This window comes from Micromesistius poutassou (assembly GCF_964030765.1).
Source record: "Micromesistius poutassou genome assembly, chromosome: 1".
NCBI lineage: Eukaryota > Metazoa > Chordata > Actinopteri > Gadiformes > Gadidae > Micromesistius > Micromesistius poutassou.
The window spans coordinates 15,827,934-15,845,882 of record NC_140271.1 but is presented as its reverse complement, the minus strand read 5'-3'; the positions used below and the strand labels follow the sequence as shown (position 1 = coordinate 15,845,882).

Here is a 17,949-nt window from a genome sequence, read left to right as displayed (position 1 = left end):
CTGTGGACACGAGCAGGGGTGGAGGAGGAAGCACTGGAAGTGTGGCCAGTGGTGGACTTCACAGACTTCAAGATGGCAACCCTCCTCCTCCTCGATAAGTCCAAAGAGAGGCCAGAAGAATGAAGACTTCTCTTTTGAGGGTGCTTCACTTCAACGCAGCTCTTCTGTACCTCGTACATATAAGAGGAAGAATCAGAATAATCAACCCTGGCATTGTCTCTGAAAAAAAAATACATCAACCGACCTCTGACCCCTGAACCAGGAGGAGAGCGAGAGACTTGTTCTGTTCTGTTGTGCAGGCTACTTCACAGCCTCTGTGTAAGGTCAGACAGCCGTGTGTCTGTCAGGGTTCTCTGTCCGTCTGTCTCTCTGTCTCGAGTTCTCCCTTTAGGACGCACTCCAGGACTCCAGCTCCAGACTGACTCCTCAGACCGGAGTCGGGGGGGGGGGTGGGGTTGGCATCGCCGGGGAGCAGGGTAGTGGTTGGAGGAGGTGGAAGAGGGGGGGGGAGGGGCCTAGGCAGGCGGTGCGGGTGAAACTGTGACTCCTCAGGTCCTCACCCAGCCCAGGGGCACCCAAAACGTCTCCCTCTCCAGCCGCTCCAGGATCCCTCGGAGTTCTGAGCAGGCACTGGCCGAGTCCTCCTTGATCAGGACCCGGTCCACCAGGTGGCCGTACTGCTGGTCGATCTGGATGGCCGACTGCCGCATCTCCTGCAGGTCCTCGTCCTGATGTGGGGGAGAAAGGCGGTTGGAAGGGAAGTCTGACACACAAGAACGTGGAGACTAGGAAGTGTCTGGGATTTAGCTCTGTTATTCCCACATTAATAATAACAATAATAATTCATGAAATTTATATAGCGCTTTTCAGTGACCCAAAGACGCTTACATCAAGGAAGACATAAAAAAAACACGATTGAAGAGCAAAAGGGGGGGGGGGGGCTGATGGGCGAGGAGAGTAGAGGGGAGAGTGTGGAGGGGAAGGTCAAGGGGAGGGGGCAGGGATGAAGGTGGTTATGGATAGGGGAGGTCGTAGGCTTGGGAAAAGAGATGGGTTTTTAGACTGGATTTGAATGTGGGAAGTGAGGGAGAGTCGCGGACAGGTTGGGGAAGAGAGTTCATTGCACAGCAGTGTGTGGTTGAATGCAGTTTTGTATATCGTTAGCCTCATAGCACAATCGCCTGAGTCATATTTTGGCCAAATTGTGAAATCTAATCTAACTCTACTCTCCTAACGTTGCTGATTCACTGTGCCTCATTGGCTATATCCTAAGCCAATCACTTTTTTACATTCCATAATCACTATCGGCTTCATCTATTTGACTTAGGCATCTTTGACGCAAGATGAAAATATGACTTAGGCAATTATGTTAATAGGCTAACGATATCAAATAGACACCAGACATTGACACCAGAGCTATAGTTGATTATTCCATCTATGTTACACTCACTGTAGTGCGGGCGTGCTCGCCCCTGCTGGTGAGGTGGCGGCGCTACGGCGCCGTCTGCTCTCGGGAACGCGGGGCTTGACAAAGATGATGAAGGGTTTGAACTCGGCGGTGCGCAGCCTCCTCAGCGCCTGAGGACAGGGGTTACGTTGGAGGATTAGAACATCCTGGAACCATGTTGCCTTTTCACAGCAGCCATTGCGGTTCTTCAAGATTGTGTTGGAACTATGACTGTATTTTTAAGATTAAAACCTATCCTATGGAGACCCACCGCCGGATTTACCCTCTTAGTCAGGCCTACATTGAGAAGTTATCCACTTAGTTTGTAGCTAACCTAACAGTCCGGAGTGAAGGCCTGATAAGAGACTACCTGCGTAAGGTACAAACCAGTGGCGTGTGATCAGGGAATTCCGCTCGTAATAACTTGGCCGTACAATTTTGATAACCAAAACATTTAAACCATTTACGTCAAGTTTCATCGTGTTATCCAAGCTGAAAATACTAAACATTTCTTCCAACGGTGTTAAAAACCTTAATGGCGTCAGCATAGTCAATGTTATTACCACTCAATCAGCAGTTTTTCTACATTATAATTATAACTAATGTGTGGATATCGCGAGAACTCTGGGCAGGACCCGTAACAGTGATATCCACACTTAAGTTATAATGCAGAAAAACCGTAGTACAGTCTGCCTATATTACATACCTCTGGCTGAACATCCACCAAGCACATCTTGTTCTTGGCCTGCACTGAGCGGATGGCCTCTATACTGGTGCCATACTGGTTCTCTTTGTATTCCCCGTGCTCAATAAACCTGGGGAAATTAGAAGGAACAATCCTGATTACAATCTCCCCACCATGGGACAAAAAACAATTCAGTGGCCACACGACAATTGGCAGACCATTACAGCAACTGGCAGACCATTACAATCACTGGCAAACCCACTTGTTGTTCAACACATCGGCGTCAAACTGCTGCTTGGCCACAAAGTGGTATTCAACCCCTTCTTTCTCTTGTGGTTTCTTGGGTCTGGTCGTGTCTGTGGGAACACACAGTAGTGGCATGATGTGTCTGTGGTGAGAGAACGCGTAACACTAGCATACACGTGTATCAATGCAGTGTTACCTGTAACACTAGCGTACACTCGCAAGTACTGTGTCAAAGAGGGTACACACACAGACACACACACACACACACACACACACACACACACACACACACACACACACACACACACACACACACACACCATGTGTTACAGACATGGTTGTGTGTTGATGTGTTTGAGACTCACGTGGGACGGCCACGGCGTAGCGATGCGGGTTCTCTGCGATCACCTTCTGCTTCAGCTCGTTGATTCGTGCTCCGAGGGAACCTTTGGAAAACACATTATGAGACATGCACGAAAGAAAACGACTGTCAGGAAATAAATAAGGGTATTATGGTTACACACTTCAATAAGTGTGTGTAACCTAGCTATTTCTAAACATTAGTACTACATAATTCAGTAATTAGGATTATTATATAGAATTGGCATAGGGGTAAGGGTAAGGGGTAACCCTAACTCTAATAGATAATGTATACATTAGTTAACATGAACACCATTACCCTAGTTAACATAAACATTATTAGTCAACATGAACATCATTCATAAAAGATTACTAGCCTATAAGCAAACTTTTAAGTACCTGTCAGTTAATGTTAACCTATGTTAATTAATGCTTAATAATGTACCCTTATTGTAAAACGTTACCAGTATTAATCGTGCAAAAAAGCAATTGGATTAAGAAATCCTCCATATAAAGACAGACTTGATTGCAGTACCCGCTACATACCACTAGAGGTCAGTATTGTTTTCAGGCACCACAAACATCACCAAGGTAATACTTGGTGATGTAAAACCATGTTTTACATTCGTTCTCACAAGAGACACATCAACTGGTCTTCCTACCTATGAGCACCACCAGGCGGGGCCTCTCGTGGGACCGCTGCTGGTAGCGCGAGACCTCTTCGTAGGTCAGGTAGTCCGAGTCTCCCGCCTCGGACCCCTCGCCAGACGAGCCCTGGCGGTCCTTCCGACTCAGACGGAAGCTCCTCCTGAGGCCAGCTGGGTGGCGGGCAGGGGGCGGGGGGGGGAGAGAGCAGGAGCAGAGGTCAGGGTCTCCGCCAGACACGGACCACAGACACTAAAGTTTGCTTTACTCATGCCCCGATAGAGGTGTTGGTTCTTGGCCGTTAGGCAGCAAGGCTTGGCAGTACAGTTACAAACATGGTTGTGTTGTCGTTTGTCATGCAAACCAAACATGGCGCCGTTACTCGGCATCGCATGAGTGTTTGCTCAGTGAGCGCTGGTTGCTTAACATACGTTAAACCTGTGAGGATGGAATAGGACGTACGTGCATGTTTGACGACACTATGTTCATCGCCTGATTTATCGCTGGGATCAAATGTGCAGAGTCCCATGTGTCAATTCAGCTTTGAGCACATGTAGCACACATCCAGCTGTGTTGCGGACGAAGAAGTGGGTATAGTTTGTTTCTGTGAGTGTTCACTTTGTTCATCTTCTAAAGAACAATAAAGGTCCCTGAACCAGCGGCTCCACGGCTCACGGGGCCCGTGGAGACGCCTGTCGTGTGAGAGATCCGGTTTAAACACGGGCATGCTGTACTGAGTGAGAGGCCGCCGGACCGCACCAGGACAAACAGCACAGCCTGGCCTCCGGGGAAACCAGCCTCCTCTCGGATGAAGCTGTCATCCTATTGGATTAAGCCATTATCCTATCGGATGAAGCTGTCATCCCATCGGATGAAGCTGTCATCCGATTGGATGAAACCGTCATCCCCATTCGATGAAACCGTCATCCCCATTGGATGAAATACGCCGGAGCGTATTCGTTTCCCGGGAGCAAGGCCTGTCCGTCTGTCCCACCTGTTGGCGGTATGTCTGGGGGGAAGAAGCCGGGAACTGTACCTGAGTAAAATTCCCAGGAGAACACCTGGCCACAGGAGGGCGCCACTGGTTTACACTTAGGAGAGACTATAACCGATGTTAGAGCATCACAACCCAGACAGCCACGCCTCCACACGACGAGAGAGGGGAGGGAGGGAGGGAGGGAAGGCAGGGAGGGGGGAGACAAGCTTCAAACGTGCCTGGTCGAGTGCAATGCAATGCGTCCGAACCAAAGCGGGGCGTCAGGGTTTGGGAGGGGTTATGGGTGGGGACGGGGGGGCTCGGGGGGGACACTGGCCACAGCAGCGTGCGGGGCGGCAGCAGACAGACACAGCAGAGGGAGTAGAAGAATCCAAACGCAGCACATGAGGGCGTTGGCGGAACACGGTCCTTAAAGCAGAGACACTGGGCCGACCCAATGCTACTGCAGCTGTGGGCTCACTGTGACTGCACTGCAAAAATAAATCCATATATATATATATATATATATATATATATAGAGAGAGAGAGAGAGAGAGAGAGTTTTTCACCAGAAGTGGAACATTCCATATGCAGAAAGCAAGAGTTCCCCCCTCCCCGCCCCCCCCCCCCCCCCCCCCGCCTCCCAACACCAAGTTACTCTCCATGTTTGACAGGCCCGAGCTGGATTCCAAATGCGCTACTGCTGGGTGCCTGACCTCCAGCTGATCCAGATGGTTCGCTCAAAAATAACGAGGGAGGCTTTTTGTCACTTTTTTCCGAACCTGGAATTTCCCACCGCAGTCACCGGCCTGACTAAAACATTCAGCGACTATAACGGTGACGGGGCTGACGTGCTTCCAGGCGGTTCCAGCCGCTCATTAGCGCGGGACTGTAGTGAGATTGCCCCCGGAGCTGAGCGATAGCCAAGCCGTCTTTCTGAGATGAGGTGCGGCACATGGGAGGGAGGGGGGGGGAGGCAGGTAAGGGGGGGCGTGAGGAGAGAGGAAGGTCCCAAGATGAAGGGGTGACATCTTTTGAACTGCGTGCTTTGATTTCATGCATCATCCGCATGTGGAGGTGGCTTGGTGTTCAGCCTGCTCCGTTAACAGGAGCACAGTGCTCTCTTATATATTTCAGGGTTAGACCCTATTTTCTCAGCTGGCTTATATTTTGGTACCGAAAAGTGAAAGCTGGCACGTGGATGATGGATATATGGGAATGATGTACTGGCATGTGGCGAGGCAGATCAGTTACCAGCCCCGTTCAGACACGAAAGGCCACGCCACCCACACACGTATTCCAGTCACGGTGGATCTATTCTGGTCTCGTCTGACACGTGGAGGAACCATCTGATTCACACGTAGGCAAGCGCAGTGTATGCATGTAGGGCCATCACCAAAGCCGCAGTCTGGAAGGAGCTTCATAGGCCCACAGAGGACCGAGCAACGACCCCTTGATCGTAAAAACCCTGAAGCTCAGGCAGAAAACGTATCAGAGCTCTACAGACACTGAGATGCTTTCCTTCATCTCTGCATTAAAGGGAAGGAGATCCATCAGGGCTCCTTCAGCAACCCCTCTACCTCCCTCCCTCTCTCCCTCACTCCCTCCCTCCCTTGACACTGTTCACCTCCTCAGCAAGGGATCTGAACTCCCCTCCCCACTTAATTGCAGCCAATTAATCCCCAGCCCACGAGCAAGCAGGCACGCACACACGGCCAAGACTGGTGACAAACCAGGGCACAGTGGAGCGAGCGGGAGGGAGGGTGGGAGGAGAAGGAGGAGGTGGAGAAGGAGGTGCACGCTCTCACCTATGTACTGTCCATTGAAATAGCCCTCACAGTCACAGTCCTCTGCAGGGAGGCAGGGGGGGGGGGGGGGACACACAAAATATATGGGGTGAGCACAGGACGAGAGAATAAAGGTGTGGGAGAGAGAGGATGGGGGGGGGGGGAGGGTGGTGTTCATGTTTATGCAAAGGGTAGGTAGAGCAGGGAGGTGGAGCGGGCTGCAGGCCGAGAGCAGCGGCAATCAGGATGGATACAGCAGGCCAGTTGGGAGATTTTTAATCGATTTCCAAAAGTAGAGGTCACTCTGAGGTCACACAGCCTCGCCATGGCAACCATCAGCAATAAAATCGCTGTTTTTAAGGGAATAAATGGGAAGAGGGGAATCCAGGAGGAGAGGGATGAGGAGGATGAGGAGGAGAGGGATGAGAAGGAGAGAGAGGATGAGATGCACGAGCATGAGAGAGGAGGACCAAGAGAGACAGGGAGGGAGGAGCGATGGCCAAGGGGGAGGAGAGAGAGGAGAAGAGAGAGGAGAGGGGTGGGAGAGGAAGGGATGAGGAGGAGAGAGAGGATGAGATGCACGAGCATGAGAGAGGACGACCAAGAGAGACACGGAGAAAGGAGCAACGCCCAAGGAGAAGGGGAGGAGAAGAGAGTGGAGAAGAGAGAGGAGTAGAGAGAGGAGCGGGGTGGGGGAGGAAGAGAGGAGCTCCTCTGTGTGTGTCTGGGGTCCTCTCTGGTCTCTCTAAACATGTGTGCACATCCTGTCCCTGGGAGTACGGGCCTACTGCCAGCTGCCTCTCAAACACAAGCCCAGCGCTCCAATGTATCAGTGCATGTATGGAAGAGTGAGAGCCTGCAGAAAGCCTGAGAAATAATTTAGTTGAATAACACACACTGCAGGGGAGAGGATGAGATGGGTGGGGGGAATTGTGATGATGCAAGGAGATGAAACTATATTTAGGAGAGTATACTGGGTGCTACATGAGACACACAATGGTGCTCAGGTTGTACACACACACACGCACACACATATACACACAAACACACACACATTGGTAAAGGGAAGGAAGAACTAAATGGAATTGCATGCACACACACAAACACACTCACGCAATTAAACATGTATGTGTTCCATGTATTTCCTTTGTTTTCATTTTCACTAGAGTGTGTGTGTGTGTGTGTGTGTGTTTGTGTGTGTTGAGGACCCACCTTTATCACATCCTTGGTCATCTGATTTGAGATATTCAGAAAGGAGATTAAGAAAAAGAGAGTATGTGAATTGTCAAACAAGTATTCACATCCATAGCTGGCAATATTGCATGGAAAGTTTCTTGACCAGAATCTTGTTCTAAATATATTTTGCACAGCTCTGTCCACCTTTCACCCTCATACAGAGGTGGAACGTGGGCCTGACCTCCTGTCTCCCCATGTTGGATCTCACCGTCCCCTAAAGGAGATTGATGGAAAACCCATTTTCAGCCGTGTCAGTCCACAGGTCTGCATTAGGCCTGTATTCCATCACCGGTGGACAGAGGGCTAATATCTGGAGACATCTTTACAGATGTATCTCAGCTGTGCCTCCTCGGTTATTTATCTTGGCTGTGGCATGTCCTTGTAGCTCTATAGAAACCCTCCCATTTTTGACAGCTAGCAAAAGTGTCAGCGAGCTAAAAAACTAATTAGCTACCGAACTTGATAGCTAATGTGTCAGCTGGCTCACAGCAGGAGGAGGATGACACGGCAGCATTCTGAACGGGGGCATCCCCCGGTCGGAGATCAGTGATAATTAAAGAAGTGAAGGAGAGCGGGGAAGGCTGCGCCAGACAGGCAGCGAGTCGTGACACAGGCAGCGGTTCCCCGCCGCGATAGCTAGCTAGCTCTGGCATCCTGCTTATCCCTAGCTGTCCCGCGTACCTTTGAGCTAATGGGATCGCCGAGTTGATTTAAAACGTGCCGACTAGCAAGCGCTCATAAAAAAAACCCAACCTGGCTACTTCCACTGATCGCCATGGCGATGGCGGCATTGTGCCTCGCGTGCCTGGGCGTGTATGTTTACCATGACCTTTATGTCGGCTAAGCCCCCTCGCTGGCTTAATCATTGCTTGTTGTGTCGATGTCTGGCCTTGTGTAAGCTGCATTCACAACAGCCACGCTGGCCAGATGGACGGCACACCGCCAGAGAGATTTATTTCGTATCCTCTGTTGCTGTTTACTGTTTACGCACCCACAAACATGCACACAAACACACACACACACACACACACACACACACACACACACACACGTCCTCATCGCACCCAAACCATGTGCGATGGACCAGGAATACTGATGCTGGTGAGACATCACGGCCAAAAAAAGGTGAATGAAAGCCGAGAGCTAGATTAGGCTGGGAAAAACGTGCAAGGGTTTACAATTACCCGTCCTTTTAACTACCCGGTCTACCGTTGAGGCTCTAGGCCTACATCATGTGTTTACCCGTCGACAGAGGACAGCTGTAGGCCTACATGGTGTGTTTAACCGTCCATCGATAGAGGACACCTGTAGGCCTACATGGTGTGTTTAACCGTCCATCGATAGAGGACACCTGTAGGCCTACATGGTGTGTTTAACCGTCCATCGATAGAGGACACCTGTAGGCCTACATGGTGTGTTTAACCGTCCATCGATAGAGGACAGCTGTAGGCCTACATGGTGTGTTTAACCGTCCATCGATAGAGGACACCTGTAGGCCTACATGGTGTGTTTAACCGTCCATCGATAGAGGACAGCTGTAGGCCTACATGGTGTGTTTAACCGTCCAGCGATAGAGGACAGCTGTAGGCCTACATGGTGTGTTTAACCGTCCAGCGATAGAGGACAGCTGTAGGCCTACATCGTGAGTTTCCGTTGGCAACTCAAAGTGAAAAGAATGGTGTATGATAATTCATGCTGAATCATAAATATATAATATTATATACGCTGAATAATTGATGTTCGTGATGAGGTGGGGGACTGGAACACTGAATCACAGAAGAGTCCAACTTACAGAGAGGGTTTTGGGGGGATTTTGCGTTGGGGAGTGTGCCCATTTTAATCCTGTAGGCCAGTCGTCTGGGGAGCAACGAGAAGCAGGAGATCCAGAGAGAGGTGGAGGGAACACAGGAAGAAGAATCAGGTGAGAATACAGAAGGCGTAGAAAGTATTTGTGATGGGATGTTAATTGGCGCGAAAGAGAGTAAAGGTCTTAACTCAAAGACACTGAAGGGACAAATAGCAAATGTAGACGTAGATTCAGATGCCAATTAGTAGAAGATACATAAAGAGTAAAGTAGCAGGAAACTGAACGGCGATAAGCTTGAAAGTTCTGGAGTCACACAGTATTCTGAGCCGTCCAATTATAAATAACTTCTTTCCGCAGCCGTTTGTTTTGCAGTCGCCTTTTTTTCTCTGTGTCCTAAAAGCTGACAGTATTATTCTCATCCAGCTGATCTATTTATGTGCCGGACCCAAATAACCGTTCAGTATTTTCAGCGCTTTGAGCTGTTTCCATGACGATCGGTCTGTCTGTGTTTCAGCAAACAAGGGGCCACTTGACTTGGTCGGGGGCCACTCCGATACATCTCAGCGCGGTATAATAACACGTTCACGGGACTCAACTCGGCGTGGTTCAACTGTTTGTCCTGAGTCGACACAGACTGCTCTTGTAAATGAATTTACAAGATTAATTCACAGCTGACCCCCAGTGGATCCCATGGGACGTGGATCCTGTGGATTATGCTAGATCAACACTGGATGAAATATTATATTGGCACAGGCTTGGCTTAAGGGATTGGCTTATCCAGGCCCTTTCATGGTTTGCGTGTGTATCCATTGTTCATTTGGTTTAATTGCATTATATGCGATCCCTAGCGCGGCCCGAGGCTGGGACCAGGAGGACATGAGATGATTGGGTGGGTCAGCGTTAAAAAGTGCCAATCTCAAAGATTGCCATTTCGTTTTCATCGGCGACACCTTTGATGATAAACTGTCATACTTCCCTCAGATACAATCTCGCTACCGAGACCTACTTCCTAACATTCATTATACTGCAAACTCAAGGGCCACATGCTCAATCACCATTGTGCTGGCCCTTTCAGAGATAGTGGCTCAACAGATTGTGACTAAACTGATTTTAATTGACTTGAAAATTGTGTGTCGCATTTGATACACAACATCGCAAATTGTAACGCTCATACACAAAGCCACTACTAAAAAAGCATCACAAAGGGGGTCGTAACCCACAATCCTTATCCTAGAACTGTCAACCCAAAATGCATTTTTTAAATCCCATACTTTTCGAATGCCATGTGAACTTTAACATCTCCCTGAGACCCAGCCCCAGACTGCCCCGTCCCACGCCCCCCCCCCCCCCACCCCCTGGCCTCCGGTGTCTCACCTCTCCTGGAAGTGTTTGGACGGGATGAGGCCGGCCCGCAGGTTGCTGTCCCCGACCCGCTTGGCCTGCCACCAGGTGGGATCATCCTGGGTCACCACCTGCAGGATGTCCCCTCGCTTGAAGGGAAGTCCCGCCTCCTGGCAGGGCGTGGCCTTGTCCTCCAGGGGGATGTAGTCGAACAGGGCCCTCATGTACACCTGCGGACGGAGGACCGTGGAGGGAGAGGGGACGGTGAATAGGGGTGTTCGGGTAGACGTGGGGGGGGGGCATGTGGCTCAGGAGGTAGAGCGGGTTGGCTGGTAACCGGAAGGTTGCTAGTTTGAGCCCCGGCTCGTCCAAGCTGAGTGTCGATATGTCCCTGAGCAAGACATCTCACTCTTACTCGGTGGCTGGCTGTCGCCGTGCATGGTTGACTGCGCCGTCGGTGTGTGAACGTGTGCATGAATGTGTGAATGTTGGGCAGTGTTGTGAAGCGCTTTGAGTGGCCACTCGTAGAAAAGCGCTAAGTCCTTTTACCATTTATGTTAGCCTCTTTTGTTGTGAAGGAGAGCCTGGAGGAAGCCCCCGTCCTGGTGAGTACAGCAGGTAAGTGGAAAGTTGCGGTTCAGACACTCACCTTGCTCTCCCTCAGTCGATCCTCCTCTTTGATGGCAGGGATTATCTTCAGCGTGATGGAGCCCTGGGATTGGGACTAGAACATAAACAACAGAGACAACGTGTTTTTAGTTTGCCTCGTTTTCGTCAGATTTTAGTTCACCATTGCGGTGTCCTGGTAACACTAGAGCGAGTCTAGCAGTGCTTTGGGTGAAGCGTGTTCTTTAAGTGTGTGTCAAACTGGGGTTTGAGCAGTGGATCAGCCTACCAGCAGTTGGCTGATCTCGTCGGGCTTCTTGTGGATTATGGAGACCCCGTTCACCTCTCTGAGCTCATCTCCTACGTGGACCAGGCCTGGAGGAGGGAGGGCACAATCCCCTGTTAGGGATCTAGATTCACGTGCACGTCGAGATGGGCAACACTGTTTTGCACTTAACTTCTCATTTCAATCCATACATGTTGAGAATCCATGAATGTAGTGAATCCATGAATGTTATGAATTCATAATTGTTGGGAATCCATGAATGTTTTGAATCCATGAATGTTATGAATTCATAATTGTTGGGAATCCATGAATGTTTTGAATCCATGAATGTTTTGAATCCATGAATATAGTGCATCCATGCATTTTATGAATCTGTGAATGTTGTGAATCCATCAATGTTGTGTACATTCTCAGCTGCTTTTGTGAAGAAAAAAAAATGCATTTGTGAAGGAACTAAGCAAATGCTGGTGCTAAAATAACTGACATGGATGTCCATCTGATGAACAGCTCTCGTAAAGACGTGTTGCGGTCCTTCCAGAAGCAGTCACCACATGATATGGTGTTTCCCTGCTGTCCACGTATCAAATTATCGGACTAATGGGTCCCTAACACAGACGTTTCCCGGGCCCCAGAGAGAGCCCTGTTCCGCAGAACCGTTATCTGTTCAGACTTCAGCCTGGACCATGAAACCCAACACACCGGTGAGCTAGATGGCTCCTCTCTCTGCCCTGCTCCTTCTCAACCACACGTAATAAACCACAACTTCCTGTCTGCGCACACCGCACACGGTCAACACGTACGCCAGGCGTTGCAGCAAACTGAAATCCGCAGGCAGGCGTGACACAGGATTCAGTCGTTTGTTACGTTTTATTCCCTCATCAATACTTCAAGTCTTCCGATTGGCTGCAAGGAAACGAGAAACTCCTACATGACGAATGGCTATTAGGGCTTACTTTCTCAACCTAGGGTGGCCCGGGGAATATGTGCTCATAGAGACACACACATACTGTCGGCCTTCTCTCATGGGCTACGTGGCACTGGAATTAGATGGTGTGTGACTGGGTCTCCAGGGTGCAGAGCAGAACTGCTTAGGTTTTCAAAAGGCTATCCATCACGAGCATCTCTGCTGGGGCCCCGCTCACACTCATGCTCGGCTCCGGCAGCAGCAGCTGCTCTGCGTCTCATCCCAGGACGCCTTCATCTTGCCGTCGCTGGTGGAGCACACCGTTTTAGCTTCCCCGTGGTGTGTGTTTATAATATATACGCTGTATATAGATCGGTTTTTAAGGTCAGCGCCCATCTATTGTGCCGAGCGTCGGTTTGCGAGTGAGCGAGAGGAATATATTGTCCCCGTGCCGCTCCAGATAAGCATCAGCAAATGTAACGTGGAAGGAAGCACGACAGGAAACAAACGTAGAGGAAGATGGCAGGAAAAAGACGCAGATAAAGAACGATAGACGGATAGAGAAATATAGAGACAGATCGATAGATAAAGACAGACATATCCACAGATAGAGACATATATAGAGAGATTGATAGAGACAGATATAGCCAGATATAGGCAGATAGAGACAGATAGAGGCAGACCGATTGGCAGGTAGAGACAGAGGCAGATGTATCAGCAGGTAGAGACAGGCAGGCACAGATGTATCAGCAGGTAGAGGCAGATAGAGGCAGATATATTGCATATAGAGTTTCAAATGCACACTACAGACAGCCAGTCAGACAACCAGACAGACAGATGTGATCATAGTGTCAGACAGGCAGACAGACATCACAGGCGTGATGACAGTACCACTGCGGTCGGCGGCGCCCCCTCTCATGATGCGGGCCACGATCACAGAGCCGGTGGCGTCGTCGCGTCTGATGGTGGCCCCCTGGAAGAAGAGAGCCAGGTCACAGATGGTAGAGAGCAGGTAGCAGACTGAACCTGCTTACATGCTGTTTTCCACGCGCTGGAACACTGTGACCTTCTGTCTGACAGCTCCCTATCAGGTGCATGTTTACGGCCAGACCAAGGAGAGCAAAATACATGCAAAATGCATTAGAGTGGCAGGATATTCAAACTACAAAACCACTTCCAGTGGTGGTATCTTGATTAATTATAGGCATCTTTGTTGAGAAAAGACGTTCCAGGGATCATTCATAAAAAGAAACTGAGGCATTTCCTGAATATTCAATCAATATTCCTGTTAGCCCAACAGAGAAATTGCATACTGGTGGTCAATGCGGATGCTTGTTAAAGGGACTGGGTGTCGGATTTAACATTCATTCACTTGAATTGCCAATATTTGAACAGCTTGTAATTGTATAAAAAATATGAGACCTTCCCTGACTCTCTCTGTTGAGTTCTGTTACATTTGAACTGGGACAGTTTTACCCTGGTGTATAGGTAGAGCTAGCTTTAGCCAGTTTGTAGTTAGATTGTATTATTGTTGTATGTCGTATTGTGTAGTTAGTTTGTATTACTCCATGGCTTTCAATGCACAAGCTCTAGCTTTAGAGCTAGCCTTAGCCAGTTTGTAGTCAGATTGTTTTATAAGTCGTATTGTGTAGTTTGTATTACTCCACGGCTCTATTGGGCTGCAGTTCACCTACAGCCAGAAGGGGGCAGTCATGAGCAGGAGTTTATGATTCTTACATAGAACACCTTTAACGCTCACATTGTATTATTATTAGTGGGCCCTGTTATTAGGGCCCACCAACGGCGTCTCCTCGGACACTCACCAGGGGCTCCTTGTTCTTCACCAGTCGCACGATCTTCACCGACTCCTCCTCCAGCTCGTCCTCAAAGTCGTCCGGCATCGGGGGCAGCACCGGGTCGAAGTTCTTCTGGGCCACCGTGTCGTGCACCGAGAGGACGGCCTGATGGGGGACCAGAGAGCAGCAGAGTGCAGGGTGAGAACACTGGAGCCAGCGGACGCGGACCCAGCCCAGAGCGAGGCGCCTGCCAGAATCCGTATTTAGCAGCGTTGACCCCCCCCCGCGCCGCTGAGCGCTAATCCCTGTGATTACAACATCTGTGCATGCGTGCCCGTCCGCATGGTTTGTGAACGATGAATAACACCAATATTGTGTGGATTCTTTTGCCTTAAGATGTGGCGACGTCAGCAGATGCAGGAGCTCCTTCTCCTCGCTGCTCATTGGTCCACTTTGTAGTTCTTCAGCCACCTGCCAATCACAACGCAGCGCACATGCCATCAAAGTTGGGGCCACAGCCTCTATGTTGACAACTATAGTTATATATGTATATATATATAAATAAATATGTAATATATGTATGTAATACAATGTTTAGTATCTTAATGAAGGGTTTGGGAATGCAGCCAACATGTTCAGTACAGGTCACATTTGAATAAAATACATCAACTCTGCAAAATGGAAATACTGCTGATTCAATACATCAGAAGGCAATGCGAACGACACACACAAAAAAACACACACACACACACACACACACACACACACACACACACACACCAATCCTCACTGAGAGAGTGAGAGAGAGAATGAAAGAGAACAAGAAAGAAAGAGAGACAGGGTTTGTTGAGAGAGAGACAGAGAAAGGTAGGGTGTGTTCAGGAGAGAGAGAGAGAGAGAGAGAGAGAGAGAGAGAGACAGGATGTGGACTCTGAGTGTTCTCTGAGTCTTGCAGTCTCCACGTTCACAACATTAACATCTCAGCCCCACCCCAGTGCCTTCAGAATGACTGCAGCACGACCTACACAGTTGTCTTTGTGTATGTGTCAGTGTGTGTGTGTGTGTGTGCGTGTGTCAGTCTGTGTGTGTGAAGCCTCTATGTGTATTTGTTCTTTGTGTATGTTTGCTTGCATTTAAAAAAAAGCAAATGATTGTTTGTTTTGTGCATGTGTGTGCACACTGTTTCTGTATGTGTGTATGCATGTGTGCGTGTGAGTGTGCACGCACACTCATTTGTATGTGTGGGTTTGTGTGTGTGTACATGCACTAGTTTTTATGTGTATGCGTCTGTGTGAGTGTGTGTGCACATACACTAGTTTGGATGCGTGTGTGTGTGTGTTTGCATATGCGTGTGCATGCACTAGTTTGTGTTTGTGTTTGTGTGTGGGTGTTTAAGTGCACTAGTTTGTTTCTATGTGTGTGTGTGTGTGTGTGTGTGTGTGTGTGTGTGTGTGTGCGTGCGTGTGTGTGTGCGTGTGCGTGTGTGTGTGTGTGTGTGTGTGTGCGTTCGTCTGTTCAACTCACGTCCTCGGCCAGGATGGAGGCGCTGTGCAGGACGGGGGAGGGGCTCTGCTTCTCGTACTGACGGAGCTTCTCGTGGATCTGCAACACAGCCAGCCCACCGTCAGCCCACCGCTACCCAGGAGCCAGGCACCAACCCGGGGCTCTCTATCTAGCACGGCACCCCCCCAGCGATCCACACTCCAGCGAACCAGGGTTCCCGTCGCGAGTCGTACCTCAGTTTAAATGTAGCGTCCCTGCAGTAGGATGGCCTGTGGTGAAGCAGAATCTACTGCCTGCTGTAATTCTGTTTGTTCGAGTGACCTTGTCACACTTCGGTGAGTCTGATTAGAAAGGGCGTGAATGTTTATTGTCGTGTCCAATGATCATTTGACCTTGAATGTGGTAAAGCAGTTTTGGAATGCTGAGTCCCCGACATTTTACTGAAAGCCTGAAACTCAAGCATGGAATCTCTGTATTAAATCTCCTCTTTTCTCACCAGCCTCTTCCAGCATTCTCACTGGCACCTCCTCCCAATATCCTCCCTCCTCCTCCTCGTCTCACCCTCCACGTTCAGAAGGAGGATCCGTACATGGACTGCAGGACCGCAAGACCGGTCTGAACTCTAAAGGTTCTCCAGCCCCCAACGAGCTGCTCATGACATCCTCTCTTTTTCTAACTTTACTGCATACAGTTGAAGCTGTGAAACGGCCGTCGTGTGTGACAATAAGCGTGAAGCGTGGGCTCTCCCCAGAGCACACCTTCATGAGGTAGCCTAAACAGACCTTCATGAGGTAGCCTAAACAGACCTTCATGAGGTAGCCTAAACAGACCTTCATGAGGTAGCCCAGACTCTTCTCGCTGAAGACGTTCTGGAGGAAGACCATGTCCTCCTGGTGGTTGGCGTCCGGCCGCAGCTGGGAGGTCAGCAGAGCCAGGGTCTCGTGGAGCCCTGGGGGAGGGGGTGGAGGCGAGGAGGAGGAGGTGATGGAGGAGAGGAGGAGATGATGGAGGAGAGTTAAAGGAGGAGGCGGTGGTGGAGGTGAAGGAGAGGAGGAGGAGGTGGTGGGGGAGAGGAGGAGGAGGTGATGGTGGAGAAGAGGAGGAGGTGATGGAGGAGAGGAGGTCATGATGGAGGAGAGGAGGGGGCATTTAGGGCGAGGGTGATAAAGAGGCAAGGAGAATATTGGAGGAGGAGAGGAGGTGGTGGACAGGAGGAGGAGGTGGAGGATATGAGAGGATTTAGATGAGAGGTGGGGGGCAAGAAGAGGAGAGGAGGAGCAGATGGGAGAGGAAGAGAGGAGTAAAAATGGAGGGGAGGAGGAGAGAGGAGGAGTGGCAGAGAAGAGGAGAGGAGGGGAGGAGCGGAGGAGGGAGGTAAGTTGATTGTCTGGGTGTTGACGTGGTAATGTTTGTTTTCCTGAGCAGATGGAGGTCAGAGCTCCACTCAGCACGGTGTTTATTAATGTCTGAATAACGATGAGTCTCACCTGCTCCTGCCGTCAGGACCGGCATGGCTTCTTTCATGAGTCACCGAGAGGAAAGTTCTGGAGAGAGGGAGAGAGCGAGAGAGAGAGACAAAAACAACAACTATAAGAAAAATGTCCTCAATTATAATTTTGAGGACACAAAGTTTGTGTGTGTGTGTGTGTGTGTATGTGATAGAGAATTTCACTTATATATAATATGTAATAGCCACACACACACACACACACACACACACGAAACAATGAATCACAATGATCTGTTCGCCTATAGGTAGCATTAGAATAATGTAATCATATGGCGTAATAATTTGCAGATAATTATTCATATCCTGTATTTCTGGTGTTGTGTACATCACTAAACATGAAAAATCCAGCAACATAGTACTCTTAAGAACACAATTATTGTGCAGTAACTCAAAGGTCACGTCTATGGAGTTGGATCTACATCAATCCAACAGCAGTACAGTGACTTTGCAAAGCGAAAGCACCCATCTGAGTTCTCTGCTGCCTGTTCCTGGTGAGGCCGTCGTTATTCTGCCCCACCGTCGCTTTAAAGCAGCCTCATTAGGGAGGCTAACTTTGAAGCAAACAGAAATATTCTTATGAATAATTCACAGAGACAGATAGAGACAGAGAGGGAGAGAGAGAGAGAGAATATATAAATATATATATGTGACGAGAGGATAGGAGAGGATCAGATAAAAGAGGATGAAAGTATTTTGATTTGTTGTCATTGGTCTGTCATTGTAGATGCCTTCGATCCCTGGCATATATATCTATACAGTAGCTAGATTTATAGATATGGATATATATATACAGTATACGTACAGAAATGTATAA

General features: G+C 49.3%; 1 protein-coding gene across 1 annotated transcript; it reads right to left on the bottom strand.

Annotated features, from left to right (window-relative positions):
• Nucleotides 1-548: 548 nt before the first annotated feature.
• Nucleotides 549-17,149, bottom strand: mpp3a (MAGUK p55 scaffold protein 3a; the record flags this gene model as incomplete). The annotated part of the gene is given in 20 exon segments (XM_084488641.1): nucleotides 549-728; nucleotides 1,451-1,473; nucleotides 1,476-1,578; nucleotides 2,154-2,262; nucleotides 2,395-2,488; nucleotides 2,744-2,824; nucleotides 3,401-3,556; nucleotides 4,420-4,485; nucleotides 6,168-6,209; nucleotides 7,359-7,379; nucleotides 9,175-9,239; nucleotides 10,564-10,760; nucleotides 11,180-11,254; nucleotides 11,426-11,511; nucleotides 13,218-13,299; nucleotides 14,150-14,287; nucleotides 14,513-14,593; nucleotides 15,647-15,724; nucleotides 16,456-16,574; nucleotides 17,113-17,149. Coding segments are annotated over 20 exon segments (1,833 nt in total).
• Nucleotides 17,150-17,949: the final 800 nt, after the last annotated feature.